The 21,711-nt window shown below is 50.9% G+C and overlaps 1 protein-coding gene across 10 annotated transcripts in view; it reads right to left on the bottom strand.

The window, feature by feature from the left end:
• R3HDM1 (R3H domain containing 1) overlaps nucleotides 1-21,711 on the bottom strand; it is a 1,943,510-nt gene that overhangs the window by 102,882 nt on the left and 1,818,917 nt on the right. For all 10 annotated transcript variants that reach the window (XM_069616551.1, XM_069616544.1, XM_069616545.1 and 7 more), the window contains one exon: nucleotides 14,911-14,993. In XM_069616551.1, the coding sequence (XP_069472652.1) occupies nucleotides 14,911-14,993 (83 nt within the window). The remainder of the gene's footprint in view (nucleotides 1-14,910; nucleotides 14,994-21,711) is intronic.

Here is a 21,711-nt window from a genome sequence, read left to right on the forward strand (position 1 = left end):
CACTGGTCCTGGCTGACGCTGTCCCCACAGGCACTACACCTCAGGACGGCATGGGAGGTAAGGGATGCCAGCTGAAAATGGACTCCTACACGACAACCACCAAACTATCGCAGACACCAGCGTTGACGGACCCGCCAATGGGAGCGGCACCCACCACCAACCTGGAAGAAAAGAGAGGTACCTTTAGCAGCATAGAGCTCCAGGACAGCTCTGGAGCTGAAAATCGGTCACGTCAGAGAGGAACTCAATCGGTTACGGGCTGATTTGCAAAAGACAGCTGAGAAACAGAAGGAAACAGATTAAGTTTGCCTCAGTGACTGAGGAGGTACAGACACTTAAAAAAACAGGTCTCTCAATTTATGCAGTCACCCGACCAGCACACAAAGTGCAGATACTCAGTGTATACACCCTCCGGTTGAGGGCAAGTTTTGAATTGCTGTTGAGGGTTGGGCAATTGGGATGTTGGGGGATGTTAGGGGGTGTAGGGAAGGGGGGGCATGTTTAGCATTTATATTGGAAGGGAAAGAGACAGGGTAATGGGGCATCAGGGATGGGGGGCAAATATCCAGCACAAAATGTTGCCTATACCAGAGGTGGAGTGGGGATCTCAGGGAGAGGGCGGAGAAGAGGGGTGAAAGGGTTAGGCTCACTCAAGTAACATGGGAATGCTCACGATCTTAACATGGAATGTGCGAGGGATGGGGCATGCTAAGAAGAGGAGAGAGATATTGGGTTCCCAGAAAAGATGGAGGGGTACAAGTAGCACTGTAGCAGGGGGCCCATCTAACGGCACTGGGATTCGACAGGGTGAATACAAGATGGATGGGGGGTATATGGGTTGCATTTCTCTACCTACTCTAGAGTGTTTATGACCTGGGTCACGAGGGGGGCTCCCTTACGGATTACCAAAGTCAAGCGGGATGAGGAAGGCAGAACTTTGATTCTACTGGGGATCCTGGACGAGAGGGAGATCTGCAATATTAATTCCTATGCCTCGAACAAAGATATAGACTCTTACTTCCCGGGAGTGGTAGGACTGCTGGCAGGCCAGATGCATATGGAGACAGTGTTGGGGGGTGGGGAGGCGGTCGGGTGACTTCAACTGCCCAATGCATAAACGGTTGGTGGACAGGTCGGCTCCCGGCATGGCACATAAACCGTTGGCAATGAGGGCTCTTCAGGAGGCAGTGTTGGAGCTTGGGCTAGCAGACCTGTTGCGTGAACAGAGGAGCGGAGAAAGGGGCTACTCTTTTTTTATTCCCAGCACCACAGGACTCACTCGCGCACAGACTGTCAGCAGGGATCTATAAACGGAATATAGTGGGATAACTTATTTGTGGAAAATATCATCGGACCATGTCCCCTTGCGCACCACGAAGATGTGGGGAAAGAGAAGATGTGCAGTACCCACATGGCGGCAGAGGGGCTTCGGAACACACTCTTCAGGGAGGACATAGGGCAGGCTATCACTGATTGATTGCGACCTAAACAAAGGGTCAGTGGGCCACTACGGAGCCCTGTGGGACGTGTTAAAAGTTACTTTCAGGGGAAATGCATCGCTACCACCTATAGCCTAAGAAAACAACTACTAACCTGCTTCAATGAAACTGAGGCCCGCATACAACTGGAGGGGGATCTCCAGCGGCTCCAAGCGTATCCACGCGGAGGGGGACAAAGCAGGGAGGCCGTTGGCCTGGTTACTAAGAAGGGAAAATCATTTGAATCGTCACAGAGGAAGCGAAGGTAGCCGCATCTCAGGTGGATATTAATGGAGCCTTTCAGGGTTTTCACATTAAACTATATAAGCGCGGGTGGACCCCAGACATGGTAGATATGAGGGAGGTATTAGACCAACCCCACCTGCCAAAGATGACGGCTGCAGCCGAAGAGGATCTTGAGGGCCAAATTATGGAGTAGGAAATAAGAGGTGCGATTAGATCATTGAGCATGGGGAAATCGCCGGGGTGCGGGCGTATACTCCCTGTGGAGTTCTTCTCAATGCATGCAGACCTTTTGGTCCCTAAATTGGAGTTACTCTACGATGCTCCCTTCCAGAAAGGTATACTGCCAGAGTCCATGTGGGAGCCAATGATAGTGGTGCCTGCAAATCCTGGGAAGATCCATGCAGGTGCAAGCCTTACCATCCACATTCAACAGGGTTATGGGGCGGTAAGGTCCTGGGGAAGGTTCTAGCCAATAGGCCAGTGCACCTTTGGGGAGGAACACCACGATAAACCTGAGACGGTTACATTATGTTATGGAGAGAGTGAGGGAGGAAAATATGGAGTTTGCAGAAGTGGCCATAGACGCAGACAAAACGTTAGATTTGGTGGAATGGGAGGGACCTTTCCAGGTGCTGGATTGATTGGGGATAAGCCAGACCATGCAGGGATGGATAAGGCTAATGTACAACTTCCCCTTAGCAAGAGTGAGAATGGGCAGGGAAGTATCTCCTAGATGGCAATTCGGCAGAGGCTAGTGGCTCTCACTGGAGCCTCTAGCAAACCTCTTCACTGCTCAATTTCGGGATGTGGGTATCACAATAGACGGACAACCATGTGTAATATCCCAGTACGCAGATGACGTCCTATATACACAACCCAGGGCTACATGTTCCATACATGCTGGATGTAATGGCCAACATAGGAAAGTTATCGTGTTTCACAGTAAACAAAAGCACACCAGTGGCATTACCGCTGGGTTCCCTGACGGGGTAGCTCAATCAGACTTGCCAGTAGTGGAGGTGCATTGGGAGACTAAGTCGTTTAAGTATCTGGGCATACAGATGCAACATGATAGCAGATACGTTTTAATATAATGTGGGGTGAGCATTATCTAGGCTGGAAGATAACATGAAGTTCTAGGGCATGCTACCTCTCTATCATGGGGAAAAAAGTGGCATAGAAAGTGATTATTATCCAGAGATTTCTATATTTCTTTGTCAACATCCCCATTGTGATCAGGCCTCCTTTTTCCAAGAGATTGGATGGGCTGCTGATGGATTCTTATGGGCTGAGGGAAGGCATAGGGGTGTCCCTCGACACAGTGCGAAGAAGCTATTCGGAGGAGGGACTCTCTTTCAGATTTTGAATTTTATTATCTCGCCGCCCAATTGCAACATGCGGATGGGATTCTCAGGTGGACGAGGCAGACAGGTGACTGATAAGCAAACCCCCCCATGATCGCATATGGGAATGGAAATCCTATTGGGGATCCTGAGGGGGACCCAGGCACCAAGCATAGTGTCGGTGGTCCAACAGGCTTGGAAAAACGTGTGCGCTAAACTGAAATTGGGTAGAGGGTATAGCCCAGACATACCGCTGAGAGCACACCCCGAAATAGAGGGCATCCTCAGGGATATGGGGGGGTCGAGCAGGTGTGTTACCACAAATCTGCACACGCCGGGGGACTTGTTTGAAGGGGGTCCCTACTACCTTTCCCAGCATGGGCATACAAATTCTACATGCCGGAAGGTCAATTCTTAAACTGACCAAAGAACTAGCTAAGAACTGGGGGTCGATTCTCGAAGAACCCCTGACAATGCCGGTGCTCCACACGATCCTTTCACTGGGGAGGGCCACCAGGCGATTACTCGGGTGTACACAGCGCTGCAAGAAAGTAAGGAATTAGTCCCCATGAAGGCTCTGGAAAAATGGGAGAGGGTTTTGGGGGCACCATTGGATCAGAAGACTTGGTCCAAAGTGTGCGCTGCCATCCGAAAGGTTTTGTGCAATGCACGCCTCAAATTGATCCAATTCAATATAATACACAGGGTCTATATTACACCACAGAAAATACACATCATGAATGCAGCACTTCCCCACACTTGTCCAAGGTGCAACAGAGAGTCTGCTGATTTATGGCACATCGTCTAGGGGTGTCCTCTGATAATTGGATACTGGCTGGCAGTGGTTAATTGAATGAATGCCCTTCTTGGTAGGGAGCCAGAGTGCACGCCCTGGGTAGGTCTGTTGGGGATACTCCCGGGTGGAGCGTAGGTGCTCCAATAAGGTAGCAGCCTTCCAACTGTTTCTAGCAAAACATTGCATGGCTATATCATGGAAGATCCACAGAGGCCCCCAAATACAACAATGGCTCCAGGACATTTTGAAGTGGGCCACCACACACAGAGACCTAGTCAAAGAGCAAAGTACAGAGGAGGACTCAGCAGATGTGAGCCTCCAGTGGAGCGCACGCCTCAATGACTTACATTCATCACCGGATGACCTGCCCCGTTGAGGGCGCATGGAGCCGTTTACAGGAATAGAGAACTGTTTAGATCAGTAAAGGGCCCTTTGGTCTGTGACACTAGAGACATGGGGACGACCCCACCCCCCCCCAATGAGAAACAGGGTTTGCAACTACCTCTAGGATTCTTTAAGCTGGAGAGACGGGGCTAAGGGGGAGGGTGGGAAGGGAGGTAAGGAGGAAAGTTGTGGGGGAATTAGGAGTTTGTGCTGATATGTTTTTATACGTTCAGTTTCAAAACGTATAGAAAGTTCAAATTGTACATTAATCTGGCATACCAGGAGGCACTGGGCTGCATTTTATATCTTGTATAGGTCAGTCTGTAAGGGTGGTCGAGACTTTGACATAAGCAAAAATAAAATATGCAGGAGATCAGTTCCATAGAACAGCACTGCATCAACCGTCTGCCCAACTCACCGTGAACACACTGCGTCGAAAAATCCACCACAGTCAATTCTTTCTTCATCAACAAGATCAGCATGATCTGCCAACACAGACACCAATGCTACAACTGCCAGAACATTACACATCCCATCTCCCAAAAACAAAATTCCCTAGACAACTTTCTTAACACTCAATATGGAAGTCTTCACTGCCATGCTAGCATTCCTCAAGGCCACATTGTACACCAACATCCTCCCTGCTTCTCTACTCAAGACCCTTCCTAATGAAGCACTCATCCCTTACCCGACTATCATCAACAGCTCCCTAACGTAAGGCACCTTCCCCTCGCCCTTAAAGATTGGACAAATCCTCTGGCTTCTAAAGCAACTAATGATTTTCGCAAGGATTTTACCTCTCTACAGGCTCAAGGCCTGCCTCTCATTGATCCAGTCGTGGATGTCCAGCTCTTGTCTGAAGCTTAACCCCTTCAAAACTGAATTCCTACTCCTGACCAACAAAACAGAACATCCCGACAGCCCTGGCACTCTGCTATGCACCTCGAGGGCTTCAACCCTAGTTGGCCACCAGTGCAAAGTCCCTGGGGGTATGACATTGACAGACACCTCTCCTTCAAACAGCACAGAGCCAGGAAGACACAAACAGCTTGGTACATCCCAGAAAACAACTTCAGATCTGCTGTCCAAACCTTGGTACCTCCAACCTAGATGCTGACGATGCCCTTTTGGAAGGCATTCCGGCAACTACCCTGGCACTCCAGAGATGTGTCCTGCATGCTGAAGCATAACTAAAAAAACTCAGCAAATTCCACCACATCACCTCAACCCTCATCGTACTGCACTGGCTCCTGCTGCAAGCCTGTACCATCTTCAAATGGGATCACTGGATCCTGCTGCATCACCTACAAGGCTGTCACCTTGAAATCACTGGGAAACTCAGTATTTCTGGAAGACTATGATCCATCAGAAGTAAGGGAATGTTTCAGACTTGAACTCCACCAGTGCACGAAGGAATGAACCAGAAGACAGCCTTCTTGGCCTATGCCCCAAGACTCCGGAACCCCTTTCCCCTGTCAACATCGGACACACCCCTTCACTTCTACAGTTCAGAAAGGAGCTCAAGACCCTCCCTCATCAAGGAAGGGATCCATCCTAACACCTAGGTGCACACTCTCTCCACTCCCCCACCCTACCTGTGACTGGGTGATCTGATCCCCACTTTGCACCTCTGGTTGTAGACCCTTGCTGACAAATTACCCACCTTCTCCCTCCCCTGTTAGCTCCTCACACCTCTAACCATGTTGTTCCCCCATGACTGTAAAGCGCTGCGATGCTTTGCCAAGCTAGGTCTGCGCTCAATAAATATTCATCTAGATTACTCAGGATACAGATTTGCTATGATACCTTGCTCTTGTCATTTCTATTTCCGGCTTGCATCCCACACCTCTTGGCACGCTTTGATTCCCTTTCTCTAAAGCGCAGCCCATGATTTCTCACTCTTCGCTACGGCCTATTCCTACAGACCCTTTCCTGCAGACCCTTTCCCTCAGCCCCCCGCCCGACGCTTGAGTCCCTCCTAGGAAGTCCAGCGTTGAGATTCTTCTTTCTGGCAGGTTTATACAAGCCTATTTATTTATACGATAGCAATCTGCCCTTTTCCCCTTTGGTTTAAGGGTTTTTTGACAGTATTTCCAAGAACACTCACTGTGACCCGGGACCTGCTGGAGCCAAGCCGCCAACAACTCCAAACTGGGTAAGCTTCCACACCTGGCTTATAGGAGGAATAGTGTAATAAACTAGTGTGAGAGATTAGTATTCATTGGCATCTGCTGTATCATTAGAAGTGTTCTCCAGTGATTGCCTTGTCTCCCCACCTAGCTAAGTAGGTGTGATTGGCCTTAGTGCACTTGTGAGGGAAAAGAGGAGGATTAGTGCCCATCATTCGAAGATCCACGGAACGTGACAATTACTTTCTTTCTTGTCAAAATAACTGAGGTAATGTGTCTGGCTGAAAATCTCTTCTTGGCTTACAAGCACTTCCTTCTTTGTCAACATTTCAGGCCTGAAGTTTGTTTTTGGCTCAAACATTCCCCTCATTGTCAATGCAATATCTATGTGTGGCAACTTGTTAGTTTGCTTATTAAACGAGGACTGCGCTTGTATTCACAGCCACAGATCCATCATAGGGATTGTGATAACCCCCCTTATCAGTATGTTGAGTCTTCTTATATATAGGCAGGGAGGTCCTTGTGGATGTGGGATCATGCAAGAGTTGGGAAATTAAGGCCACATGTCTTACCGAGTACTGGCAAACTATAAGCTTCTCTTTTCCTCTCCTTAAGTACCAACTAGAATGTAGAACTTCCACCATTCCCCTCTGGTGTGCTTTAGTGGGTGGATAACCTCAGGAACTGGAATCCTGATAGATGGTGTTGGGGCAGCTTCTATTTTAGCAGGCTTTGGAATGGTAGGGGACCAGGGGTCATGCTTGAGCAAAGCTCTGTATTCCTCCTTCGAGGCCCACATCCTGGAGCGGGTGGTAGCACCCCACCCCAGTGTCAACCCAGTCCCATCACCTAGCCCCCCCAACAGTACCTAGAGTGGTGTGTGACACTGGCCTTTTATGTGCCAAGCTTCACTGCAAAATCAATGGGGATTTTTGCTAGACAAAAAAGTCTCCAGTGGAGTCCTATGTAATTGAAATTCCAGAAGGAGGGATTCCAAGATTGCCGCTCACTGGTGGAAGACATGCTAGACACGGCTTGTCCCTGGCCCCCTCCTAAAGGTATAAAGTGCAATTCACGCCACCCTCCCAAAAAGGAGATAATTGGCACAGCGGGACTGCAGAAAGCCCCCACTGAGACGGAAACAGCAGGTGCTGTCCTGAACAGCGGAGCCTAGCCGCGGCGGCAAAGAAGAGTGCCGGAGGAACGGAGAGGGCGCAATGTGTGGCTGCTACTCAGGGTGTACAACTCCGGTGAGCCCCGCTGGAAGGGAAGGTGGAGTGCCTCGTATATCCCAACAAGGTGGTCTGCAACAGCAGTTTGAGCTGCCTCGGAGGAGTCGTCATCTTCCTCCGGGTGGAAGAGGCGCCATTGGGACACTACCACAGGAACAACTGTGCCCCTCTGGCGGCTCAAAGGTCAGTGGGGTCCACGGACACACCAGGACATATGAGGGGGCAGGCCCCAATGGGTCACCAGCTGTCTGGATAGAGTGCAGCGTCCACCCCCGCATCCACAAACACTCTGCCCAAGGCAACGCAGGGGAAGCCAAGAGGAGGACACTGAAGGGCCCCGGTGCGGCCTAGAAGAGGTGTACAGAAGGGGGTGTGTCATAGCCAGTGCCTGCCGAGCGCTTAGGCACCAACAGCAAGGGGGAAGGCACTTACCACAGTGAGCACTCAGAAAAGCAGAGGCAGAGACCTACTTGGCACGCCCTGGTGAGGAGGTGCCTTCCAAGGGACAAGTGGCACTGTGTAGCAGAGGGGAGAACAGCTCAGCAGGGTGAAGTAAGCAAGGGGTCAAGACAGTGCTGGAGTGCAGTCCTCGCCCACAAGGGAACTCCCCAAGCCTGGGTGGACACTACTTAATCAGCTGCAGGCACTACTAATGCAGCTGCAACGCGGACAAGTCAACGGAGGGAGGGGCTGGCTCACTCCGGCCCCCGCAGGGCTGGACCCATACACCAAGGTGCATGGATCTTAGGTGACGGTGAGCTGGGGATCATGCAGAAGGCACCCCTAAGGGGGGTAAATGTCAAAAAACCAAGGGAAGAGGTTGGAAAAAAGGCACCCCGGCACACCCCACCGTGAACGCTCAGGGAGCAGAGGGCATCATTAGTAGGTGCTGGCAGGCAGAGGTGCAGAGAGCTCCAAAAATCGCCCAATCCCCACAAACAGTAGCTCGAGACGAGGAGACACCATTGCTCCGGGACACCATGGCAATCACCAAGGAAGAACTGATACAGTGCCTAGCGGACCACCAGAAGCGTGTCATGGAATCTCTTCAAGAATGTGTTCAAGAGCAGATCTCCCCTCTGAAAATTTACTTAAAAAGGTGCTGTACAGGATATCGAAGGAGAACTCTCAAAACTAGGAGAGTGTGCAGACACGAACGAGCGAGCCTTGCAGGAATTGGCTAAAGACTCTCGGAAAAACGATGAAGCCCTAGAACATCGAGTACAGATGTGGTACAATCTAGAGCTCCAGTGCAAGGATCTTGAGAATAGGTCAAGACGTTCGAACATTCCTTTTAAGAACGTTCCGGAAGAGATTGTGGACAAAGAGCTTAAGATAGCAATTCAGACCTTTTGTGCCGACCTTCTCCTGGAGGTCCCCCCAGACGAGATCCATCTAGACAGGATTCATAGAGTGGGGCTGACAAGAAAAGAAACGGGGGCCAGACCCAGGGATGTCCTGGCAGCATTTACTTCCTACAGGCAGAAAGAAGAAGTTCTGTGGACAGCACACGCAGGCACCTCATTGACAATGGCTCGGAAGTACAACTCTTCCAGGATTTGGAACACTCCACTCTACTCAAAAGGAGGCTGGCGGGGAAAGGTTATCGGAAATTCTTATCCAGGAGAGGGTCCGATGCAAGCGGATATTTCCATTTGGCCTGCTATTCTCCTGGAAAGGATGGCCGTGCAGAGTGATAACTTGTGGAGGGGTACATCATACTAACAGGCGACCTAAATATAGCCTGGGACCCAGAGACAGATAGAAGCAGAGTGGGATATGCACCCCAGGGCATGCCGTCCCTGTGACTTAAATAGAAGTTTAAGCGATTGGGTTAGTGGACGGCTGGCGCACTTGTACGGACATGGAGGCGGGATTTACATTCCATTTGCATGTAACAGAACGCAGTCGCGCATAGACTATATCTGGGTGTCCTCCCGGTTGGTGGGGTGCGTCTGAGAAGTATCCCAGGGCGCAATTGCGCTTTCCGAAAACGCACCCCTGGGCGCGACTTTGGACATGAACTATCGGCGGAGGGGGCTCTGGAAGTGGGCATTATCGGAATGGATCCTAGCGGATATGGTCTTGTTCGGGGTAATAGGGGAGAGGATTCAGACCTACTTTAGAGAGAATGAGAGGTCGGATACCTCCCCGGGTATATGGTGGGATGCCTTTAAGGCGATAATTAGGGGGGAATATATCGCACTTAAGCCCTCGTAGGAAGTTAGGGGAGGACTTAGAGGCACAACGTAAGGATATAATGCAGAAGATGGGCAATTATTCGACGAGGGACACAATGAAAACCCATAGAACAATTTGAGGGCAGCTCAAGTTACTAAGGGCCAGAAAGGCGGTGAGGAGCTTTCCTAAAGCTAAACAGCATTATTATGTGCAGGTGAACAGAGTGGGGAAGCTCCTGGCACGGCAATTGAGACAGATGGGGGCAGCCCATACGATCTTAAGAATCAGAGAGGGGAGGACGTGGTAGACACGGTTGGAATCATATGGTGTTTTTAATGCTTCTACTGGGCCCTGTATTCTTCCGACAATCCTCTGGGAGAGCCGCAGACCACTTATTTGCAAGCTGTAACACTCCCGCTGCTGTCGAAGGAAGATCGAGAAGACTTAGTAGAGGATATCACAGAGGAGGAAGTTAGAGTGGCTATTAGGAAAAACTTCACTCACAAGGCTTCGGGTCCTGATGGCTTCACGGCCACTTTCTATAATACATACTGGACGGCTCTTATCCCCCACTTAACACGATTATATAACTCATTTGAAAGAACAGGGAACATTACAGCCTCGATGGACGACCAGGAAAATTGGTGGCATTTTCGAAACCGGGAAAAGACCCCGACATGGGTCATATCACCCAATAGCGCCAATTAATACTGAGATTTATACCAAGATTTTGGCTTCTATTTTGGAAGATAGACTCCCAACTATTATAGGCCCTGACCATGCGGGATTCATTAAACATCAAACATTTGATAATACAAGAAGGGTGGGTCATCTAGTAGAGAAGGTTGAGAGGCGTGGGATCCCAGCGGTTCTCCTCGCCCTAGATGCTGAAAAGGCATTTGCCCGGGTGGAGTGGTTGTTTCGTTTTCAGACTATGCTATACATGGGGTTTAGGGAGTGCTACCTCCAGAGAATACAAGCAAACTATCAAACCCCCCGCTCTTTGCCTGTCCATTATTGGACAGCTCTCCGGCCTCATCCGTTTGGAGAGGGGACCAAGCAGGGGTGTCAATTGTCTCCCCTGCTCTATGCAATCGTTTTGGAATCCCTTCTGCAATGTCTACGAAAAGCACCGGGAGTGAAAGTTATCGACTTTTTGGGGCTGTGGGGCGAGGGTGGTGTGGGGTGGGGGTAGCGCGCAAATATAAAATAATGGTATTTGCTGATGATATTCTGATGGCTCTCTCGGACCCGGCGGCATCCCTTATGGTGATAGCCTAGGAGCTAGAGTTCTTTGGTAATCTGTCGTGTCTAAAAATAAATACACACAAATCGGAGATACTAAACCTCACACTACCGAGGGAAACAGTAAAGGAGATGCGGGGCTACACCCAGTTTCAGTGGGAAGAAGAGAGGATCAAATATTTAGGGATTTACATTACGAATTCAGTGACATTATACGTTGCAAACTACCCCCAATTGTTTAGCACTCTTAAGGCAGACTTGCGACATAGGAGCCCTCAACACATATCGTGGACAGGGTGGATGGCCTCAATTACAATTGTGACCCTCCCACGTTTTCTTTACTACTTCCAGGCCCTAACGGTCCCCTTACCCAGGAAAATCTTCAAGTCACTCAATCGGCTCCTATCCGCATTTATAAGGCATAATAAAAGACTGTGGGTGGCCCTGTGAACCTTAATGGCCCCAAGGAACAGAGGAGCGACTGGCCATTCCTGATTTCAGACAGTACTATCAGGTGGCCTAATTGAGGGTGCTGAAACAATGGCTATCAGGGGATGATGGTCAACTCTGGGTTTCCATGGACAGAGCAGTGGTGGGCGCTTCCTTGGATGAAGTATTATGGCTAGACCAGGAGGTTCGGCCAGGAAGTCCAAACATTTGAGCAGTGTAAACAGTAATTTGGCCTTATGGAAGGGGATAGGATCTGCTATTCCCAACTGCCGGCACTGGGCTATACACCCTCCCCCACCCCCAAATAGACAGGCAGCAGACAGACAACTCACTGCATTTGAAAAATAAATCGCGTCTCAATCAGGGGATACACATCTTTTCTCAGCATTCTATGCACTAATATCTAAAGGGGCCCTTCAGGAGAAGTGGACATACATGGGGAAGTGGGAGAGAACCCTAGACCGACAAATATCAGAGGAGGAATGGGAGGTTTAAAAGGGAAATATCCCGAAGCTCACTTGGTCCATGCAATTAAGGGAGATATGGTATAAAATCCTTACCCAATGGCATTATACCCTGGCAAGGCTTAGATCCATGTACCCGGAGCTATCCACAAATTGCTGGCGAGGATGTGGGGGCGAGGGACTGGGGGCACATTTGGTGGTCTTGCCCGGCTCTGAAACCATTTTGGGGACAAGTGTGCAGGACGATGAATGAAGTGGTAGGGGTGGATCCACCCATGGGGATAGGTAAATGTCTTTTGGGCCTTTAGATGAAGGAAACTGAACCACGCACAAGGAAGGGCACACTTTAAGGCATGTATGATTTTGGTATTGGCGGTATTAATAGTGATTGCCCGGAATTGGAAGAAAAATGTTGCCCCTACCCATCATAAATTGCTAAACAAGATCTGGCAATCATTGGCTATGCAAGGGGTCACTTATAATATACAGGGAGACTACTAACAGTTCAGGGAAGACTGGAGCTTACTGTTGGGACACCTAAAGGTGGATTACCAAAGTCAATTGTGTCCGCAGAACAAACCGATTTTGGACATTACCTGATGCCTTCAAGTAACTGCTGAAACAAAGGACCTAACTGTACAACTTGTATGTCGAAAGGGGATCAGCTCTTGGGATAGAGACAAACGGGAAGAGGGGTGTATTGGGGTAATGTTTGTTCTATGTTGCAAAATGACAATCAAAAAATCCCAGAAGGATAGGGGAAGGGTTGCATATTGCTGGACACAAAAGCTGGTGGTAAATAGCAAGCTTCATGGAGTCTGGCCCAATTTAATTCATATGGGACAGAAACCACCTGGGTGGAGTATGGAGCATCAGAACTGTTGCCATGGTGGGGGGGGGGGGGGTGAGTCCTCATGCAAGCTCCACCATTCTCGGAAAATGTTGAGATGCCCGAGTTGTGAAAAGTTAGAAGGTCATGGAACTGGTAGAATAAGTGGATGTGGCTGTTGAGGGACAGACTTCCTCTCCTAATTGGGAGGAAACAAACGGATTGCGCCTGAATGCTCCCACCTTGAAGTGAACATTTTGGTTGATAGAATAACACAGAAACCAGTGTCAACCCGGCACCTACCGATGAACTTCATGGCCCAATCCCTGGATTACCGGATGGCTAAATGGGAAGCAGGTGTATGCCATAAGGTAGAAGACCAGAGAGAGATTCTGGTGGCACCTATGGAGTTAGGGATCTAAAGGAGATACTGGTTAATCAAGTTTAGATAGTACAAAGAATCTATTACTCAGGGGATATGTTACACTGGGTAGTAGGTGTTCCCCACCTTTACTATCTTTAATTTGCTGGTGAAACCGGTATCTTCTTTCACACTTTAGACATGCCATAGGATTTGGATGCATTGGATAAAAAGGTGACACAAAACCAGAGTTACAGGGCGCCCAAATGAACTAGACCCCATGTTGATACTTTTGGGCATATAGAATAATTACGACTTCAACAGATGCAAAAAGATGTGTATTGCCTTGAAAGTGGATATAAGATATTGCAATGACTGTGGGTGGCCATGTGCTGGGAGGTAAATACTAGAAACGAGGGGGAATATCTATGTAGTATCTAGCACAAAGTGGGTACAGATCGGAGGGTTTCTCCCAGAAGCATGTGGATATATGTGGTAGGATTTGATACACAGAGGGTATCTGTTGGAGACTTACAGGAAAAAAGATGTGCCCAAGGTGAAAGCTTAGTGCTCCCTAGTGTACAAGGTGCCTTGCTCATGGTGAAATTTCAATATGCTTTTGCTGGAAATGACTATTTTAGACTGTTCAACCACAAATCCTTTGTACTAACATTCAGTGTACTGTCACAGACATTAAAAAATCATTTAAAAAAATGAGAGGGGAGGGGCGAGTGGGCTTGCATGGGACTCCCAGCACCCTAACACTGTGCCTTCAACTGCTCCAATTTCAAATGTACCTTTACTACACACGCTTAGCGCAATCCTCAATATCCAACATTTTCCCTGTATCTGTTCACATGAACAGATTGACATTTATGCAGTTTGATATGTAGGCAGTTTTGTCATTTTTTGAATAAGTTTCGCTGTGTGCATTTCTTTTAAACTGCTTACATTCGTATGTATCAAGCCAAGCAAACGGATGCTTTTAATGAGGTTTCTGGACCTTCACCGACCGGAAAAGTTGGCCTTTCAACAACGTCTAATCATCAACTCCATGGCATGTTGTCCAAAGTTCTAAAAACATTTTTGAAAGTTCAGCAACGATACAGCAGCCGCTTCCCAAGTTTAAAACAATTACATGATACACATAGGAAAACAGGAAAAGATTTCCAATAAGGAAAGAGAGAAGGGAAATACCCTTAGGCCCATCTCCGTTTACATGTTGGACATTTTGTGATCGAGGCAAGCCTGGCGGGGAGCGGCATGGTTATAATAATTAAGTGGGGGCAGAAGTGAGTCATGCGTTCTAGGGGTGAGTAGAGAACAGTGGTAGGAGGCAAGTGGGCAGGGTTAAGTATGAGGAGACCCTGGGGGCAAGAAGACATCAAGCAGTCACTGGGCAAGTGGAGACCAAGCAGTCCCTGTTATCCAGCTGTCAAAGGGCTCAGATTTCGGCCTATACCATGAGGTTAGGTCCAGGTTCAGAGTATTGATTGGCTGGTGGCCTCTATGGAATCCTCTCCTGGGTGCTAAAATTAAACATGACTTTTTAAATTGTTTCATTCAATTTCATGCCCCATTTTGACTGTGGTTTAATTTTCTGCGTTATTCTGTGTGGCATTGGAGAAGCTGATTGCATAGTGAACAAAAGAGCAAGAACTGCAATGATAAGGGCCTTGTAGAACCTTTTGTCATACATTTGGAACTCATCACCTCGGCTATTCTCATTACATTTATTATTTTGCATTAAATGATCAAACAGCACATCATACCTGCTGGCTGGCTATGTGTCCATGAAGTAACGGAGGGGGGTTGTACTGCAAGGGCTGTCCGAGCAATGGATATCGAGCTTCTCCTAAAAAGGAACATGTAATCTGGTAATATCTGCATGACACATCAAATACATCTACAGTGCATATTTCAGAATAAATATTGTCAGTGCAAATGATGCTGAATGTATAATAAAGCTGGACATTTATTAATAAACTGTATTTCCCGAGCACTGATAATAGTAACATTTTGTAAGAGTATGAATATATATATGTATTTTAAGATAGCTCAGAAATGTCAACAGCATGCATTTTCATAGTGCATGGATACATCTATAAAACGTTGATTAAGTGTACAGATTGTTCAATAAGGAAATGCAAATCCGCAATGCAATTATTGATAAAAACTAAATAAAGAATTATACTGCAAAAGAACTACTCTAAAAAGCAGTTCACAATATGGATTTTACACAGACCTGGAGAGCGATTGCATAAAATGCGCCCTGCTGCAAGTGCAATTTGTCACACTATTAGCACTACAGCAGTTGGTGTCCTAGTGTGAATGCCAAGTAAAACTGCACTTGCACCAGTGCAATATTTCTATTATCAGGCCCCATCTGTTAATACATTTTTCTAAGCCGTTAGGACCAATAATGATATTCCAACTCTTACGCAGCCCATAGTGGAGGACATTTCCCCCCCTCAGTTCAGGTGTCTATCAGCGATAAAAAAGGTGTGGTCACCACTGGGATGCACAGGGAACAACACGTGTGGAACTTTATGATACTGTAGCAATAGAGAGTCTCAGGTTTCCTTGGAAGACAAAGAACACTTCGTCAAAAATAGTTTGAATAACTTACTCACCTCTGGTAATTATGTCTGTCTTCTTATTCCTAAAATCCTTCCATTCAATACTGTGATGGTATATTGTCACAGGATGGACATTACCAGAAAGTGTGTCAAAACCTGAAATAAGGAACAAGTTACTTACCTGTAACTGTTGTTCTCCAGCATGGGTCTGGCATGGATTCACATGCTCATGAATATTCCCCGTCAGGCTGGGAATCCTCGGTAAAGAAAAATCAGTATCAGTTTCGTTTCTGATCTCTTTCGTAGTAGTAACCAATCACTGATCTCTGCGTCATACAGACCACAGCCAATGACTGCCATCTCCCTAAGCCCCGCCTCTGGCAGCCATCTTCAGATTTGGTAGCACGTGAAGTGGCAGTATGACCAAGTGAAGAGCCGCAGAGGGGTAGGCGGGAGGGTTCGCATGTGAATTCATGCCAGACCCATGCTGGAGAACAACAGTTACAGGTAAGAAACTTGTTCCTTCTCCAGCATGGGGTCTGGCATGGATTCACATGCTCATGAATATAAGAATACATAGCAGTACACACATGCACAACCACGGGAGGTGGCAAAAGGCTCAACATTAAGCAATACAACGACTCATCATTAAGCATCTCTTACCTCCTCACCAGGCTCACCTTAAGCGAACAGGTTGCGCAGCACTGCTTGGCCGACCCTGGACTCCTCCCTGGAATCCCGATCGACGCAGTAGAATCTCGTGAAGGTGTGCGTCGACCTCCACTTAGCAGCTCTGCAGATGTCCAGCAGGGGCACACCAGATAGGAACGCCGTAGTAGCAGCGATCGCTCTGGTCGAATGGGCTCTCGGACGGCCTGGCAGCGGTCGGTTAGCCAATCAGTGGCAGTGCATGATGCAGCCGGAGAGCCATCTGGAAATAGAAGACTTCGAGAGAGCCTTCCCTTGATTCACAGGTCCAAAGTTCACAAACAGCTGTGATGTCCTCCGAAAACTCTTTGTGCGGTCCACGTAGAACTTCAGCGCTCTAGCCACATCCAGCGAGTGCAAAGTCCTCTCGGCCGGCGACGAAGGAGACAGGAAGAAAACAGGTAACACCAGGGGCTCGTTAAGATGGAAGTCCGACAGCATCTTGGGCATAAAGGAGGGGTGCGTCCTAAGCACCACCCTTGAGGCATGGAAAGTCAAGTACGGTGCTTTGCAGGATAGGGCCTGGATCTCTCCCACTCGTGCGGAGGTAATGGCCACCAGGAATGCAGTCTTCCACGACACAAACTTCATCGGTGCGGAGTGCATCGGCTCGAATGGGGGCCCCATGAGCCTGGTCAGCACCATGTTAAGTTCCCACGCCGGGGCCGGGGCCTTCACCGGCGGGAACGACCGGAATTGTCCTTTCATAAACTCTTTTACCAGTCGATGGGACCACAGGGACGTAAGTCCTGTGGTTCTGGTATATCTGGAGATCGCTGCCAGATGAATCTTAATGGAGGCATGGGCTAGCCCAGCCTTTGCCAGCGATAGCAGGTACTGCAGCACTTGAGGGGCCGTAATACGTAGGGGGTTGATCTTCTGTGCTCGGCACCAGATAGAGAACCTCTTCCACTTGTGACCGTAGCATTTGAGAGTAGAGGACGCCCTGGCCTTTGCAAGAACCTCTCTGCAGTCGGCCGGTATATCGTACCCTCCAAACTCTAGTGCTGCAGGAGCCAAGCCTGCAGGTTCAGCGACGCCGGGTCGTGGTGGAAGATGGCGCCTCCTTCTCTGGAGAGAAGATCCGCGTCCGCTGACAGCTTGATGGATGGGGACGTTGACAAGTCCAGAAGGTCCGGGAACGAGATCTGCCTCGGCCACGCCGGTGCGACGAGGATCATCCTGCACCGGGACCTCTTGAGCTGGTTGATGAGTCGAAGCAGCAACGGCAACGGAGGGAACACATACAGGTATAGGCCGTCCCAGGGGAACGAGAACGCATCGCCCATGCTTCTCGGCTGGGGAAACCTGCTGGACGATCCTCTGGCACTTCGAGTTCGTCGCTGTTGCGAACAGGTCGATTTGGGGTTTGCCCCATCGTCGGAAGACTTGATCCACCTGATCCTGGCGCAGCTCCCACTCGTGACACACGCGCAGCTCCCTGCTGAGCGAGTCGGCGATGGTGTTTCTTTCTCCTGCCAGGTGGAAGGGAACCAGGAACATCCCCTGGGCGACCGCCAAGTGCCACAGATCCTGTGCCTCCTTGGATAGGGCTGGGGATCTGGTGCCTCCCTGCTTCCGTATGTAAAACATTGTCGTGGTGTTGTCCGTGAAGATCCGCACCACCTTGCCCTTGAGCGACGGGAGGAACGATTTGAGAGCCCAGAACATGGCTCGGAGTTCCAGGATGTTGATGTGCAGGAGCTTCTCCTCTGGGAGCCAGAGGCCTCTTGCGTGGAGATCTCCGGTGTGGGCGCCCCAACCTTCCAGGGAAGCGTCCGTCGTCACCGTCTCCTGGTACGCCGGCGCTGAAAGTCCTTGCCCGCCGTGAGGTGCGCTTGAACGCCCCACCACTGAATCGCCCGCCGGAACACCTTGTTGAGGGGGACCCTGTCTTCGAAGGTGCCCGTCGCCTGCATCCAACGGGCGCCGAGAAATTCTTGAAGAGGGCGCATCCGTAGTCTGCAGAGGCGCACCAGGTAGATGCAAGAGGACATCATCCCCAGGAGGGACTTGATGGACCTCACCCTGGCCACGTCCGTGGCTAGCAGGCGCTGCACTTTGCCCAGAATGGTCTCCGTCTGTTCTTCCGACGGTGCCGCCAGGCGCCTCACTGTATCGAGCTTCGCTCCCAGATACAGGGCCAGGTGGGACTTTGGGTAATTTATGGCGAATCCCAGGTCTGTGAGTAGCTGGACGGTCCTCGCAGTGTGTTCGACGGCGAGTTCCCTCGTCCTTGAGCGGATGAGCCAGTCGTCCAGGTAGGGGTAGACGTGAATCCCCTGCAGGCGCAGCCGTACCGCCACAGGTGCTAGGCACTTGGTAAAGACCCTGGGGGCCGACTTCAATCCAAATGGCAGTGCTCTGAACTGGTAGTGGCGTCCCTGGACGACGAACCTGAGGAACTTTCGGTGACTTTTGAGGATGGGAACGTGGAAGTATGCATCCTCCAGGTCCAGCGACGATAGAAAGTCGCCTTCCTCCAGCTGTCCCAGCACATGCTGGAGGGTGACCATCCTGAACGTTTGTGACCTGATGTATTTGTTCAAGCGACGAAGGTCCAGGATGGGGCGCCAGCCGCCGTCTTCTTCCTGACGAGGAAGTACCTTGAGTACACCCCGGAGCCTCTTCGGGACGGACTCGATGGCGCCTTTCCTGAGCATCGCCCGTACTTCCAACAACAGTTGCGGGACGTGATTTTCCTTCCTGGCCACAGGTGTAACGTGAGGGCACTTCTTCAGGAATTCAATAGAGTGTTCTCTTGCCACGGTATCCAGCACCCAATGGTCGGTGGAAATGGGCTTCCACACGCCGACGAACTTCGTCAGCCGGCCTCCCACCGGGGTGCTTCGGTGGGGGCCCGAGGCCATGGCCGGTTCAGTCCTGCTTGGAGGTGGTGGCCTTGCCGCCCTGGCCACCTTGCCGACGGCGGTGAGGCGCTCCCTGCTTGCCGCGACCCCTGTAGGCCTCCTGAGATGAGGAGCGTGCCGCCTGGCGGTAGGACGACGAGCCACCGCTGGATCCCTTGGAGGCCCCCTGTCTGCCTCCGGAGCTACGAAAGGGGCGTCGTTGCTGAAGGGCTCCTAGGGCGCGGGCCGTCTCCGTGTCCATCTTTATGGCTTGGAGGGATTCGTCCACCGCCTTCCCGAACAAGTTGCTGCCGTCGAATGGCATGTCCAACACCCTGGTCTGGACGTCCTGACGGAAGTCGGTCGCCCGGAGCCAACCCCGTCGTCGTAGGCAAACTCCATTGCCCAGCTGGCGGAACCCGGTATCGGCAATATCGGTTGCCACCGTTATGGCGTGGTCCGACGCCACCTCGCCTTCTTGAAGTATTTCCAGGGCCTCGGACCTCTTGTCGTCCGGTAGGAAGTCCAATATGGGGGCCAGCTTAAACCAGAGCTCCCTGTCGTAACGGGCCACGATCGCCAGGGCGTTGGCCGCTTTGATCGTCGTCGCCGCCGACGAAATGACCCGTCGCCCCATGGCGTCCAACTTCTTTCCCTCGCCGTCCGGAGGGGAATTCGACGTTGAGGCTCCTGACCCCGCCGCTTTCTTCTTTGCCGCCGCCGAGACGACTGAGTCTGGCGTTGGCTGGGCCCTGAGGCACAGGGGAGCGGTCTCGGGGACCCGGTACTTCTTCTCGTACCGGTCCCGTTTGGCTGGTGCCGTGGATGGGTTCTTGAGTACCGACAGGCCCTCCTCCCAGATGTCATCGATTAGAGGCACCGCAATGACAGTCTTCCTCTTGGCCTCCCGGCGCTGATAGAGGAAACCTTCCTTTTTCTGCTCCTCCGGGCAGAGCTGGAACAATTCGGACGCCCTGGCGATCATGGCGTGGTATGAGCCAATCTCGTCGGGCGGAGAGGCCCGTGCGACGGGAGACCCGTTCCGTCGTCGTCGCCCTCAGAACCCGTCATCGAGCCCACCGCACCGTCATCTCCTGACTCGTGGGAGGATGAGGAGGGAACTGCAGGCCTTACGGGGGCGAGCGGAGGAGAGGGTTGGGTCCTCCGTCGTTTGTTCTGAGGACTTCCCGATGGGCCAGGTTGCGGGTCCTCCGGCCGGAGCCGTGGTAATCTCGTCCTTATCTCAGAGCATAAGGACTGGATCGCAAACAAAATGGCCGCCGAGCTATCCTGAGGCCTAGGTTCCGGCTGCGCCGGAAGGGAAGGCTGCTCTTCCTCGCCATCGTCGTCTTCCTCGGTTATCTCCCGAGGATCTCCCTTGCGGGACCAAACCTTCTCGAATTGCACTTCGAGATTCCTCACGACCTCGGTCAGTTCCCCCTCCGAGGCTGACTCCGAGCTCGAGGAGGCTACAGTGCGACCCCCCCCCTTTTTTCATCACGGGGGCCATGACGATGGGCTGAAAAGAGAATTCCCTCCTTGGCGGCAGGGAAACTTTAGTCCCGGAGGCAGTCTCTGCTGGCGGGGTCTCTGCCGGCTTGGCCAGAGTCGCCGCGATCGCCTCGATAGAGGCCTTTGCCTGCTGGGTAGGGGCCTTCACCACCTTAGGTGCGTCCTAGGCCTTCTCCTTAGGGGGAGGGGCGATGCCTCGCTCCCCCTCTCCCGAGATCAGACAGGGCTTCTCCCGAAGCTTACCCGGGGTCTCGGACTTCCTCTTCCCCGAACCGGAGCGCTGGCTCGTGGTTGACAGTGCCGGGGAAGGTGCGCCCTGCCTGGCGACCGAAGAGCCCGACCTTTCGGCGTTCCCGGAGCCAGCGGACTCGCGGCGCTTGGCCTGGTGTTGGGCCCCCGTCGCCGGGGCGCCCGCACAGGACTTAGAAGCCCGCTCGGACCCTTTCTCATTGAGTCCTTCTCCAACTAGCTGGTGAGACGGGATCGACGGTCTCTCATGGTCCGCTCCGACAAGTTCTTGCAGAACTGGCAGTCCTTCTCTACATGAGTCTTGTCCCCATGAAGACAGTAGAGGCATCACTAATGTTCTTCCTCCTTAAACACATTCTGCAGCCCGCATCCAGGGCAGCTGCGAAACAGCTTGGGTCCGGGTGACAAACTCGCGTCCTGGGCCATCACGAAGTAGGCCGCAAATCTTCTGGAATCCTCCAAGAGGTTGATTCGATGAAATCTTCACCCTTGAGGGGCGTAGGAAAATCCTGCAACGGGTAACCGTTAACGGGAGTAGAAACGGTGGAGCTTGAGGCTCGATTAACCGAAGAAAATGTGAAAATTCACCTGAAAAAGCACGAAACACGCAGCAAAAGCTCGAGAGCTAAGCACGAGGACTCCCAACACTTGAACGTGCGGTAAAAATCTGAAGATG

Source organism: Ambystoma mexicanum, chromosome 9, assembly GCF_040938575.1.
Source record: "Ambystoma mexicanum isolate Mex_15411 chromosome 9, UKY_AmexF1_1, whole genome shotgun sequence".
Taxonomy (NCBI): Eukaryota; Metazoa; Chordata; class Amphibia; order Caudata; family Ambystomatidae; genus Ambystoma; species Ambystoma mexicanum.